The 15,015-nt window shown below is 32.6% G+C and overlaps 1 protein-coding gene across 1 annotated transcript; it reads right to left on the reverse strand.

The window, feature by feature from the left end:
- Positions 1 to 6,172: 6,172 nt before the first annotated feature.
- On the reverse strand, positions 6,173 to 11,378 carry LOC123551724 (uncharacterized). Its single transcript, XM_045340849.2, has 7 exons — positions 11,220 to 11,378; positions 10,525 to 10,679; positions 10,001 to 10,133; positions 8,810 to 8,911; positions 8,424 to 8,612; positions 7,607 to 7,700; positions 6,173 to 7,076 (listed from the first exon to the last, which is right to left on the reverse strand). Exons 1-7 carry the CDS (start codon positions 11,317 to 11,319, stop codon positions 6,392 to 6,394), a joined length of 1,458 nt encoding a protein of 485 aa, XP_045196784.2. The 5' UTR covers positions 11,320 to 11,378; the 3' UTR covers positions 6,173 to 6,391.
- Positions 11,379 to 15,015: the final 3,637 nt, after the last annotated feature.

A 15,015-nucleotide genomic window follows, 5' to 3' on the forward strand; every position in this document is an offset into this window, starting at 1 on the left:
CGAGTGGGGGCATAAAATGCAGCAGTTAGGCCTTAGATACATGAGTTATCACTAAATTTGACCAAATGACCGGGGGTCGTTTTTTATGGGAGTCAATATTCTTCATGAGGTTCAGTTTACTTCACGTGGGGAAGTCATAGTACTATGACCTGGAGGTCATAATACTATGACCGGGGGTCACTTTTTCTATAGAATAATGACCGGGGGGTCATTATTCTATGGGGGTCGAAATACTTCATTACACCGGCAACGAAACACAATGAACCATAAAGGTTACTGGCGTATGGAAATTGACCAATAGAAATGTGTCTTTCAAAGCAGATATTTCCATCATCCGCCATTAAGAATGGAAACCATAATGGAACAGGTGGCATTCGGTCTCGGTCACAAACATTCCCAAGGGCTTCTGCAGACGTTAATACACACAAAACCTACATTACTGTAAGGAGTTATAAAGGTATATGATACTCTCGCAACGAACTATTTGCCCTTCTTCACAGAAAAGTAATGGCTTGAAATAGAATTTGATGATAGACTGGTTACAAATCCATTTTAAGTCCATGACTAAGCATTGCAGAGTAGGCTCATACTATCTAAAAACCTATTTTATATTCCGTCCTCGTTTCATATCATATGCGCAACAGTGGTATTTTGTTTTTCTGCGTATATGATATTAATATTTTTTTTCATATCTCCCGTTGAGAGATTGATTTTCTAGCATTGATTAAAAGACCGAAACGATAATTTTTCAGACTAGTCGCTTATATATACTTAAAGGATTAAATTTCCCTTTCTAGTGTTAATGCATGCGTGAAACCGGTCGATATTTCTTTTTTAATGATTTGTTCTACGTGCCAAAACAATTCGAAAACAACTTTATATCAAATATTGAATCGAAACTGTCACCATCAGATTAGAAATTATCTAAAATGAGTGCTCACAATATGTTCCGTTTAGAAATAAGGAAGTTATCGCCATTTTGAATGTTGAAATATGCGCGTAAATATAGAGGTCAGCGATATGTAAACGTCTCGACTAAATCTATCAAAAAAGTTTTATTACACAATTTCTGCGGGTCAACAAGTAAAGACTCCTTAATTCTGTCTTCAATTTTTGGTTAGTAATTACTTTTTAATGTTAAGGTCCTTTTTGAAGAGAATTCAGTTCCTACAATATACCTACTTTGACTGAAATTTTTCAGGGGACATAGGTTCAAGCCCCACTGGGACCGATTGTTTTACCTTATATTCCTTTTTTCCTAGTAACGTTTTTACTTTTTTAAAGACATATTATTGATTTGTTGTACAAAGTGAAACATTTTCATTTGATAAGCACTTTCTTGCTGTTCAAAGTGAATTTATCTCTGAAACAGAAGGGACAGAGTTAGACACCTTTACAAATACTGAATTAAATGCGGTAAAATTTTCTATTTTATCTTTACACTTCAGATTACATATTGTGAAGAAATGTAGGTAGGTTTACTTCTGTCCCACGATTATTTTGACTGAAATGAGCAAAATTTAAAACGGTCCCACAGGACTCGACCATATTTTTCCGATGTTGGAGTTAGAATTCTATCACATTAACTCCGTTTACTTAAAGTACCCTAGAAACAATGATATTGACAGTTTTATTTTGTGTTTTATTATTATTTACCAACAGTTTGGTGTTTCTATTGTTCATATTAATGGTATTGTGAATTCTCTGCAAAAAGTTTGGACAGTGGCCACCACTTTGCAGTTTATCTCTACTCATTATGATTTAAATTAATAAATTATTCTCTCGTATTAACAGTATTTTGCGGGTAATGTTTGAAGTTGTACGTCGACTTACATAGAGAAAATTTGTCCATTTAAATATCTTTCAAATAGTGAAGACCAGACGCAATACATTCGCAAGTAAACAAGTAAGTTCAAAAATATATTTTTACAAGCGTAAAATATATTGAAAAGAAAAACCCACTACAAAACAACAACAAAACAACAAAATTTCCTTTTTAATTTAACTATCTTAAAAGGTTTTACTCAATTTTATCCATCTGTAATCCTGCACCTGTAAAATGAATTTAACACTGAAATAACAAAATACCTAACAAATTTATATATTTACTGATTTATTTCAATAACTCTCTTCAATGATCCTTTACAGAAAGCAGAAATTGATATATGAAAAAAACATGTGCTTCATAAAAGTTAAGTAAATTCGTTTTGTTACAATTCATAATGTCAGTTATGGTAAAAAATTGATTTATAATTAAAATATTTGTTAAAAATGTCAACATACCGTCGGATGTGTAAAGAAGAAAAACACTCAGAAATAGTTTCTCCATTTGTTTCACAAGTGATAATAATCGTGAATTTGATCCCCCGAGTCAGGAAGTACATACATGTATATATGTCGCTGTATATATGACACTTATAACCAGATACGGCGATCTGATTCTTCTCTTAACCAAATTACTATATAACTACTATATAACTGATTAAAAGGAAAAGGCTTATCGACCTAAACCAATGAGCATGATTGGATGATAGTGATAAAGCCAACTCGAACGTGACTAGACAAGTTTAGAAAACAAAAAAGGAAATCAAGCGGATAAACAACGGTTCATGCGCGTGTGTGAGCATTATGACATCAATTATAATGTCAAATTTCCGCACAACGTGCATTTAATTACCACCTGAATATTTTCTATCATTATATTTTACTGAACACATAAGAATGAAAACAAACAAGGTTGGCCTTTTGTTGTCTATCGTGTGATTTACCACGGCTCATCTTCCAGGTGCTTTGATACCTAACCACCCAGACTAACGAAGTTGTGATTCAGTTATTTCGCATCTGAACCCTAAACAGTGACAGTGTATCGACAAACAAAGCCTATGCGTTGATAATGATAAATAAAAAAGTCAAATTTGATATAAATGTACAGCACATGAAGGATGTAGATTCAAAATGGTAGCGACAGTGAACTACTTAAAATGAGTGTATACATTTTACAAATTTTAAACGATTATACATTGTTTAAAATTTATGAGTCTTTCAGCATTAGAAACACACTTCAATAAATTACACGTTTCAGGGTCACTTATGTAAGTAAACATATAGAGGTACATACAAATCTATGTGTAAAATCTTTTTAAGAGTTTAGTCCATATATTTATCACAAATGTGTTTAAAATACAGGATTACTTTCTTTTCAAACAAGTTACTTTCCTGGAGCACCAAACAACACAAAGAATGAGAATTGATTTCCCAGGTGTCTAGCTTTACGGAGTCTGGGTTTTGATACATATTTCATTAAATATCCTGAAATGTTAACCCAAAATTAGAAGAATCTTTATTTTAACAGAAATCTAAGCAGTTACTGCGGGAGGTAGATTTTATTTATTGGAAAATATAAAGCTCTTATTTTGAAAACGTTTATCATATTATCAACAGGCAATAAGATAGTTTGGCCATGTAGGCCTCCACCTGTCCTTTTAAACAATTCAAAAAAAGAAAACGGACCGTCCAGCTATAAATCGGCTGAACACAAAGATGCGATGTGTCTAAAAATAGTTGCGTCTTAACCCTTTTACCAACTTTAGATAATCTTCATATAACACTCGAATAGTTTCCGTGACCAAGAATATTACGACGTTTGAAATAAATCAGGTTTAGATAAATGTCATGTTCTAACAACGCAGCCTCCCCTTAATCAAACTCACACCACACAGATGTGCACACTACCAGCACACACCAACAAACAAAGCAAATGCACGAAGACAAAACGAAAAAATAACGGAACACAGTAGGGCAACGCCTTGGAACAGTCAGTGGCAAAAACACCACTGTTTATTGTGCACACCCAAGATAAGCCTTGTTGAGGAAGTGTCTCCAGATTGCTTTAAAAGTTTAAAGCTAAATCTGAATTCCGACAGTAAACTTTAGGAAAATACGTATGCAACCGTTGATAGCGGTAGCCCTGTGAAAAAGTTTTCTTTCGGCATATATTTGTTACGTTCATGATTAAAAGCTCTAGCAAATCTGATTAATGGAGAAATATATTGCATGAGTTACACATCTGCAACTAGATGAGTAAATTAAAAATACTTAATTAAGGAATAATTTATAGCAAAGGAGTGCTTTAACACTATTTATGCACGATGGGTGGTTATACGTCGGGCGTAATAATTCCACGAGGGCGCAGCCCGAGTGAAATTATTTGTACTACGTATGACCGCCCGAGTGTATAAAGTGTTAAAACCGGATTTTGCTATAAATGAACATGATTCAATTCTTACAATTTTTATTCTTTATGAACTGTAACAAACAGTTCAACAAAACAGCCTCTTAAGGGTTAGACACCTTTCTTATTCAGTGCAATAGTGCATCCTTCTGAACTGCTTTCGGAAAAATAGCTCTTGCATAACATTTTTAAATAATACATAAAAACAGGTACAATATAATGGTAACCCTGTATAGATTATTAAAGTAATAAACTTGTAGCCTACGTGGCCGAGTGGTGAAGGTTGCTGACTTCAAAGCACTTGCCCCTCACCGATATGGGTTCGAGCCTCACTCGGGGTGTTGAATTCTTCATGTGAGAAAGCCATTCAGCTGGCTTACGGAAGGTCGGTGGTTCTACCCAGGTGCTCGATCGTGATGAAATAATGCACAGAGGACACACGGGGTCTTCCTCCACTATCAAAGCTGGGGAATGACATATACATAACAGCATTTTGACTTAAAACTTGCTGGAGGTCCATAATTTTTAGTTTACCAAGCAACAAATTAAGCACACATACACCGTCTGCCCAGTCTATTTATTGACAATAAATTCTAAGTATAAATATGTTTAATGTAAACATTGTATACTTAAGAATCAATGTAAGAAGACAATGAAATTGCAATTGTGCGCTATATGTCCATCTGGTACAATATAAATCCACAAAGTATAATGATAAGAATTCGTTTGTGTGACCAACAACTCACCAGACAATTTTATTTTGCACTAAATCAGTTTGTATAGAAAGCGTTTATATTAACCTTTACCCTGCTAACTTCCTAAACTGGTCCATCATTCAATTTTTGCAGTACAATGTATTATGCGAAGGGCCATTTTCAGCCTGCACATGTTGCAAAGGATACTCACTTGCCACCAGCGGTGGTAAGGCAGGACAGGACTGGACACTATAACGTATCAATTATCTTTATAACTGGACAAGGCATTTAGGAACTTTTGTCATTGTTTGTATCGTTAGCATTTCTGTATCTATATTTAAATACACTGAATCTTTGGTCTTCGTCATTTTTATAAATTGGAATATCGTACAGATATTTCGCCTATTAGAATACCATTTTGAATATTTATTAATACAGGACATTTTGGAATTTAAAATCTAATATTACTGACAAAATTTTATGATAAAAAATCAGATTACACAATTTATTTTTTTTGGTACATTCTTTGGCAAATTCATATTAAAGCTGTCATATGCCTTTTAACATTCGCATATAGTCATCTGTGTCTACATTTTTATTTTTGGGAAAGAAAATGCGTTATTCAGTAGTTACTCATTAATGCAACTGTAATGGTCGTTACTACCTAAAGGGAAGTTATATTCAAAATGTGACGACACAAAAATTCCTGATAATTAAATGTCTGACTGTACACATAATTATGATTAACTATACTAGAGTTTGCCTCAGTACTAGAATCATAACACCCTATGGTACTTCTTTTTCCTTAATGAAGTTTTGTCATTTTTGGTTTGAAAACACAACTGCTAACCGAACTTTATATCATAAACGATCTTTAAACCAGTTTTCACTTACCCTTCACTTTTGCAGTATTTAAAGGGCAGGAAGATTGTGAAATTGTAATATCGCCTAGGAACAAACTCTATTTTGCGATGATTTATTTGGGAATGAATATAACGTACATAGCGAAATAATCAAGTCTTGGACATTTTGTCTTAAATTAAAATTTCAATTTTAAATAATAGTTATATCCCTTTGGCCATTTTTATCATTTTATGTACAGTTGAAGTAATTCTCTTTGCAATGCTTAAACATTCTTACTTTGGGCAGTGGGGAACGAGTAGTTTTATTCATGGTATTCTTTCTTGGATAGTTTTGGGGCTGGGCATACATGTATTGCTTTGTCATTACAGATACTTACTAAAACTTAATCATTAATTGTTTTACATATTTCAATAACAAGCATAAATACGTTTCATTTGAAATAAAAATGTTTTGCAGATTCTGTCATAACTGTTTTAACATCTTTAGAAGTTGTTGTTTCCTTCTTGTCTTAAGTTTGTCACTGTAAATCACATCCATTTGCTCTAAACAATGTTTCCAAAAATGAACAGTAAAATATATGAATTACAGCTTTACGTATTTGTTAATTCTTCGAAACCTTTTCAACCGTAGCGTATTCATCTTCATTGTAATATATGTTTTCAATTCCAATATTTCTATTTTTATCGTCATCATTTGGATGTGCTATAGTGGTGTTCATATGCGAATAGCAATCTTCTACTCTTTCGTCTGTCTGCCGTGTATTGGTATGGTCATAAAAAGAACAGTCTTCAATTCTGCCACCAGTTCCTTCTGCTTTTCGATTGGCCCTTAACTCCAGTGTGTTGTATGTGTTATCATCTTTCTCTGCAATTCCACTGACATGGTCTTGTCCTGAAGCGTTTTCAATATGTGAGTACGTGTTATCCACTGACATATGTTCCCTATTTAACTGAACGGCAGACAATATAGAGTACGTTTTTTCAACATAACTAGCTGGCTTGACTACATGATCATAGGAATAATCAAGTACAGTCCTATTGTTTGATGGTAAAGTTAAAGTATTATACTCCTCCATTTCTTGTTCTACTGTTCCTCTCCTGTCTTCATCGATAACATTAAATTCCTTTCCCAAACGTGCTGACTCTTCTCTAGATTGATTATGAGATTGACCCTCTTGTTCAAACTGGTTACGTTGTGGAGCATTTATTACATTTGCATATATGTTTGGCGTCGAACCAGGTCCGTGACAGATTATTTCCGAAACGGTTTCTTTCTTGCGTTGGCGCCTACAATGAGCAATACACGTGACGGCAATAATTAAAGCAGTGAATAAAGAAAAAATATGCATTTACTGCAATGAGAAAGTAGTATTTGATTTCGAATAGTGAATGCGACAACTTTTCATTACCTAGTGATCACTAAAATAAAATGAGAACATGATCTATAAAAATGTAGGTGAGACGGAAAAAAACGTATTGTAGGACACAATATATAAAGTTTATTATTTCTTTAAATCTAAAATTCCAGGTTATTGCACGCTTTATTTACAATACGTTAACTTCACATTGGTTATTTCTGGAATTAAAGTAAATGGTTCAATCTGATTTATAAATAATTTTGTCGTGATGCCGAAACTCCTAAGTAAAGTTTTTAAGAAATTGCCAACATTCCGATCCCTTGTACATATCATTATGACTTTTAATACTCAGATTATAACCTATCATTAACTGCGAAAATACTAATCTGCAATAGGTTAGACCTTAAAGTAACAACGAAATAACACTGAATACTTCAGTCGTCGTAAGTGAATATTTACCTTCGTTTCAAGACGAAAGCAGCTATAATCATTATTACAATAACACCCAGAGGCAGTAAAACATACATAGCAATCATTGAATCACTGTGATCATCTGCAAAAAAATAACAAAATTATTATTTGTTTCGGAGAAAAAGTACATAAGATAATGATGTCTGTAAGAAAGTCAATAGTCTCAACTTCCATATGTGTCTGGGCGAGTGCAATAAATATTTCAGAGCGATTTGTACATGCCATGAACGTACCATGCTTTAAATGACTTTTAAATATTTATCACATGAATGTCCCTCGCTTTAGAACAAGGAACGAGTAGAAATAAATGTGATATATCTTGCTGGAAATCAAATATGCATTAAAGTACATGAATACAGAATGGTAAATACAAACAAAATGTCTCTACCTGCATGTCGTATATACTTCATACTAATACTGACATAGAAGAAAGAACGCATATCTGAGTATTGATGAAGTTGACAAATTAACGATATGTATCAATAATTATCAAAGGGATAAAAACAAGTTGTGTATTCCTTATATTTCATAAATCATGGCTGGCTGAAGCGGTTACTAGTATCTGCATTTATTTGTAACTTTTGTTTCTCAAAAATAACAATACGACCATAGATATATCATTTGATAAGAGCATGAAAATATATACATTGAAAATGCGATAACTGTCATTAAACATATTTTGTCTATATTGTTTTATGTGGGGACATGTCACTAAAACTATGATTTTCTTTAACAACTCCAATTTGAAACAAAATCAATGTGCGAAACAACAAAATCGTAAGATTTACAGATAACGTAATACTACCTGTGGGTTTTATATGTGGAATATCTGTCACATTTGTCATTGATTCTCTGCTTGTACCTTCAGTCGACTTTCCGGAGGCGGTACTGGTTTTCGTATTAACAGCGGTAATAGTTGTTGTTTTAGTTGTTGTTGTTTGAGTTGTTGTTTCTGTTGTTGTTGATGTTGATTGCACTGTTGTTTGTGGTTTATCTGGAAAAGAATGTACACAATGTGTTTCTGTCTCAGAAAACGAGTCATGTTTTAGGGAGAACATACGTAGTGTAATATATTCCAGAGGGTTCACTTATTATTGCATATCATATCAAAATATTATTAGAGTATAACCTTTCCTGTATGAAAAATGAAATAACATGTCCATGAATAAATCAGTTAAAAGTCGATATTACCACAATGTATTCCTGTCCAGTTTTCAGTGCAGATACAACTGTAGTGGTCTACATCTTTGTCCCTGCATGTGGCGCCGTTTTGACATGGTTTGGTAGCACAATCTGTTGATGAACATTATATACAATTACTGGCATAAACCTCTCTAGGTGCTGTGACCTGTTTCAAATGAAAACCGGTAGAATTGTCATTGACAACCATATAATTGGCATATTACATAGACTTATTTCGTAATAATTCCGCACGATAGAAAAGTTAATTATGCATAAAAGTGTTATTATTAACAAACACTTAGCAAAGACAGTCTTGAAAGCCAGTTTATAAAATATATACGGTAACCATGTTTTTCTTCATCGCCTGACTGAATAGGCAAAATATGATTTAAGATATGATCACCAAAAGTATAAAGCAAGATGGCAATTCTTTTTTCGGCAGTCTTTCCATTATTCGACATTTATCCAATCAAATGCACGTGTACATAAAGTCTCACAATAAATTCATTGGAAATAAGTAAGTTTGATCTGCTTTTGACAACTAGCGACAATATAAATATATTGAAATTTATTTTGCCTTTAGGTATAATATTAAAATCTAGTTTAACCAATTGTCTTACAGTCTAAGTAAAAGAGAATTAAATCCTCATTGTAATGGTCTTACAAAACCACAGTAAACATTAACCCTGATGGTGAAATTTAATATTCTATAAAGTACCTTAGAGATACAGTAACTACAGAAATATTTACCATAACGATAAGAACATTAAAATGTATCCAAATTATAATGTGTACATTGCTGAAGTGGTCTTTTATGTCACCTTGTCTTAATGAGGTTTTGCGATGAACCCTTCAAAACTACTCAATAGTTTAAAGGTAGACGCTTTAGAAATAATAAGATTAACAAATTAAACAATCAGCATCAATCCAATTATTATATAGAAAGTCTGTTTTCGTTTTTTTGTTATTTCATTCCGCCATGTATACAGTTTTCAATCTCTGTAAACGATATTCACTTCCATCTTCAGTTTGATTTTTTGTATACATTTGTATTTTATAAGCACAGTATGAACTCACCGCTGGTCAGTAAAAGCGATAATTGCTCAAAAATATAAAACAATTCTATAGAATAACACCTTCTTAAATGTTTTCTCACTGTTACATATACCAAGGCTACAACACCCATTGTAATATACCTACGCCAAGTGTCATATATAGAAATCCGCCAGGCGCCACCACATAATTCCGAGGGATTACCTTCACATTCGTAATCACAGTTATAAGCTGGCCTCTTATACCTAATCTTATTGCCACAAAAACATTGTTCTTCGCTCTGCAATGTAGAAAGAGTATTATAATATACGATGACATATCAAATGGCGCCGAGAAAAAGAGCTAATATATTTTCAATCTGGTTCCCTTTCCTATGATGGTTTCCATCAAAATGACTTCCAATTAGTATCTTAGTATTACTTTTTCGAAGGAGACAAGTCTACCATATTTAATCTACTTTTGTATAATTTACTCGCGCCGCACCCTCTTGAATTTATTCCGCGAGCGTATAACCTCCTCGTATTGTTCGGCATGTTTAAACATGGTTCTTCTATATGTTATGTCTTCATCAAAAGATGGTAAAATGACACTAGATACAATCACATGTGTTAACTTAACCAGATTATCAAAATTATAAACCTTTACAAAAAAAATATATCACGCGGTTTTACCTCAGTTCCAGCATATCTATATCCATGTTCTCTACAAAATTGTTTACATCTCTTTCCACTGTTTGGGTCGAAGTCTGTTTTCTTTTCATTTAGAACTCTATTTCTGGAATCTTTAAAGCATCCGATGTAACCATCTGGCCCGTATGCTGTGTTAGCTGAAATACAATTTTTATGCGCTTTATGAGACATTACGTTTTACTACTACTTATTGAAAAAAAAAACTATCTAATATACTAGTATTGTGTTAGCAACATTAAGTAATTTCTGCTTTTTGATATTTGTTGAGAAAAGTTGAGATACGTTACATAGTAATTCCAATATCTATTAATACAGTCAATATGACTAGCTCGTCGAGACGTTGACACATGTTGTTATTATTCGTACACGTATTTCAGCACTGCAACACTACAGAATCAGACAGAAGTAGTATTCGAAAAAAAAAAATCATCGGCGATAACTTTTTTATTTCTGAACAAAATATTAAGTGTGAACATTGTCTAAGATAATCTTTTGACCTAGGTTTCGATTTAAAATTTGACAGAAAGTTGATTTCAAAATGTTTGGTGCTGAAAGCATACCACGCCTTTTAACGCACACATTTAACATAAAGCCACTTTGGAGCCGACAGGGTCTATACACGCATGAATACCAAAAGAAAAATGATAATCTTATATATTAATTGTTAAAGCTTTTACCTTGTAATTTAAGTAAATGAAGAATAATAAAGAGAGCACGGTTAGCCGATCCAATATGCATTCTCATTAATTGAAAAACAGAAAAATCCACCATAATCATTTGTTGAAATAATCAAGACTTAGTGTTATATATTGATGACCCTCAACACGGATGAAAACACTACAACTTTACCAACGTCAATAATACCTGTAAGGCCAATACAATAATGATAGTTGTCTAATCGAAATATTTAATGTTGTATGCATTTGATAAATGTATATAACTTTATTGTGTTCAGAACAGATGCAACAAAATTATTTAATATATATTACTATATTATATTCAGGTAACAGTGGTTGCACCTTTATGATCAATAAATTTACAAGTCTTAATAAGTTTCATATATGAATATCACTTTAACTTCTTTATTGGCGGTTATTGTTTTTCGACAAAATCATATTTTAGATATTTCACACATATTTTAAATGTGTATTAACGTCTGTAGAAACCCGAGGGACTTTTGGTGACCGGGATCGATATCGCTAGGGATCCTGAAAACTTTAGAGCTGTCTTTATTGATTCCGGTAGAAGTTTTAGTCACTAAAGTACCATTCTGGTTGTTAACATGTTTTCAATAAGCATTTCCAGGGCACATAAACCAGCAATACTTCCAATAGCATGTGTTCAATGCTTTAATCGATAATTTGTATTTCTTATTATTACAAACATGTCATTAACGATATATTTGCACATGTCTTGATATAATTGACACGCTTTATTGTACTGGTAAAAGTATATACACACAGACTAAAAAACAACAACACATTACTTGTAAGCAGTTTAGATACAAAAAGGTAACCGTAATAGCGAAATCATTTGACTTGCCTGCGATTAGAAGGAAATTATGTCTAAAGAAACGTCAACAATATGTCCTATCATTATATCCAGAATGTTTAGATAAAACTCTGTACTGATTTTCTGAATATATATTTTAATTTTCGTATTTCTTAGGATTGTTTTTGACAACCGAGACCGAGTGAAATTATAAATACAATTCAATATTTTAAAGACTATCGAAACTATAATAGAATAGTTTGAAACAAATATCAAATAATATTGATGATGCTGTGATAAAATCTAATACAAGTATTCATTTCCTTTTATGAAAAGCAAAGCTTACAAAATGTTAGTTGATGTTAATATTTACAATTAACTCATACATCATCAATGATTTATCAAAACATCATCAGCAAGTTCAACAGGTTTATTTGAACTGTAAAATTGTATAAACATATTTTTGATTTGTGTGAGAGAAGTAAATTTCTTGTTTTTCGTTTGCTTATTATCTTGAAATAGAATGTCAGAAAGTTTGGTTAGCCTTTAGCTTGCTGGCGACAAGACGTGCAGATTTATCTTGGTCTGCACTGTTTGCTTTTCAGTCAGTAATTGTTCAGTGAACACACCTTCGAATTATAAATGGTATTGCCCAAATTGAATGATGGAACAGTACATTTAAGAATTTTAGCAGGATAAAGTTTAAGATTGAAAGTATTATTTTAAGTAATCATCTGAATCTTCTGCCATGTTGCGACTTTTCGTATTATGATTAATACTAAATATTATCAGCAAAATATGAGTTGTGCATCACTGAAAATTTAAAGCAGCATGCCTCCAGATTTGGCTAAAAAATATTTTTTCTTTTAAATTGAAGTTTGGTCATATTTTGAACATTAGAATATGAATTTTTGTTTCTAACGTATTTTAAAAGTTCCAAATCAAGAAAAAAAGATGACCGCGTCGGGAATCGAACCCCGGACCGCCGCGGCAATAAAAGACGTTTTCCCGTCGTCGTAACTTATAGCGCTACAGCTTAAGTAGTGAATAATGACTTCAAAATATTTTTATTTATAATGGAGACAGTTTACTTGGAGTAAAAGCGTGTCAAACGCTTTTCGATTTTCATCGCAAAAAGTAGTAACAACAGCAAATTCTCATGTGTTTCCGTAACATAAAGTTTGTCAGTAATTAAGTTTAAAAGCCTTCTTAAGAAATATAGCATCTATTTCAAGATATCTTAAAAATATTTTTGTTGTTGTCGAACGATCTGGAGGCATGCTGCTTTAAAGCAAAAACTTTGTCACGTAAGATTGTTTCAACAACCCTATGCTTAAAGGCATGTGTATTATTTGCGTTGAAGTATGGAACTATTCGGATGCACCTTAGAATATAACGGCTATGTTAACATGCATTTCTTATGTCTAGCTTGCAAGTTATGATGTTATATTGATGTATACATATCATAGATATAGCTGCCAAAAATGAATAGCTGATGATTTCATAGCCTGCCTTAGGTTTGCTATTAGTTTCTTGGAAATATGTTGTGACAAATCAGCATCACTTTACACTAATTCATTCATCCTTGATAAACAATGGCAACAATCCAACAGAAAAAAAAAAAACATATTCCAAGAACGCAGCCTCTCCAGATCGCAACCCATTAACGTTTTATGTTAACATATAGACAAACATACATAGAAAAAGCAAAACATGTACAAAAATTGGCGCGAAATGAACAAAACGAGCATAGCGGTGCACCACCTCAGAACGCATAGTAGCTAGATACTAGTGTTAAGCTGAAACAGGTGATGATAAATATATTTAAAGGGTTTAAGTAAACACAAACACAATATCATAATATTAATTGTATGTAACCAGCCTCTTCTTAGATCCGACTGTGGAGGGACGCACGCTCGGCCAGATAAACGGACGGACAGACAAATTGACGAGTTCAAACTGTTTTCATTTTTAGCTCTGTACAGCATTTTCCTTTACTTTATTTCGCAGTTTGTTTGCTGAAATCATACGATAGATCTACGCTTTACATTTAGATAGCATTTTCATCATGAAGTAGTTGATTACAAAATTTTGTCAGGAATCTTTGTGACACACCCCCCACTACTTTTGGTGTTGTTTTCAGGTGTTTTTTTAACCGAAAATATTATTTTTTTATTAAAAATGAGTACCTTTCTTTGTTTGTTTCAGCCCCGCCTATTTTCAAGAAGATGTGAGTTCAGACTTTTAAAATGGTTTGATGATGTGTGCATCACCATCGAAAATTTGTGTATATATAGAAAAAAACTATTTAGTGGTTCATGCTTGTTAAATTCAGTACGTGTTCTTCAATGGTTTGTTTTTTTCCCTATTTTTTTAAATTTTGTTTTTTGCTGTGTACATCGTTTACGCATAATACATAGTTTTTGTGGGTTTTTTGTTTTTGGGTGCGTTTTGGGAACGTCTTTTATTTTTGGGTCACTGTCCTTTTTTAACACATTAACAATGAGTGCACAGTTATTTTTTCAGTCCAACGTGTTTGGCTGTTTTAATATTTCGCATATTTAGTTAGGTTGGCTGGTGTCTTGTCAGTAGCATGTATTTCAGTTTCGTTGGGCACTCCATTTGCCTCAGTGTTTAGTTCAATTTTCAAGTGAGTACATATTCACAGCAATAAATCTTTTGAAGTTTTGTTCTTGACAAATCAAAGAAATTCCCTTGGACATTTTTTAAATTTTATTATTTGCAATACAAAATCTTAACATATTTAAAATTTTTTTTTGTTTATTAAGTAATGTTTGCTAATATTTTGTTGTAAAAAAACGAAACGCAAGTAAGCTTCAAAATTTTGTATTGTGAAATTGTTACTTTGAAATCAGTCATTTTCAAAATCATAATAGATTTAAAATTTTTTTATGTATCAAAGAGAATCAAAAGTTTTTGTCAAATTTTTGTAAAGTATTTTCCCCTGAAGGCTTTAATACG

The sequence above is a fragment of the Mercenaria mercenaria genome, unplaced genomic scaffold, assembly GCF_021730395.1.
Source record: "Mercenaria mercenaria strain notata unplaced genomic scaffold, MADL_Memer_1 contig_839, whole genome shotgun sequence".
Classification (NCBI taxonomy): Eukaryota; Metazoa; Mollusca; class Bivalvia; order Venerida; family Veneridae; genus Mercenaria; species Mercenaria mercenaria.

Coding starts and splice junctions, on each gene's coding strand:
- LOC123551724 (XM_045340849.2), bottom strand. CDS start 11,319: ATGATTATGGTGGATTTTTCTGTTTTTCAATTAATGAGAATGCATATT. Junction 10,134..10,524: donor ATAGATATGCTGGAACTGAG/GTAAAACCGCGT, acceptor TCTACATTGCAG/AGCGAAGAACAATGTTTTTG. Junction 8,613..8,809: donor CTGGACAGGAATACATTGTG/GTAATATCGACT, acceptor ATTCTTTTCCAG/ATAAACCACAAACAACAGTG.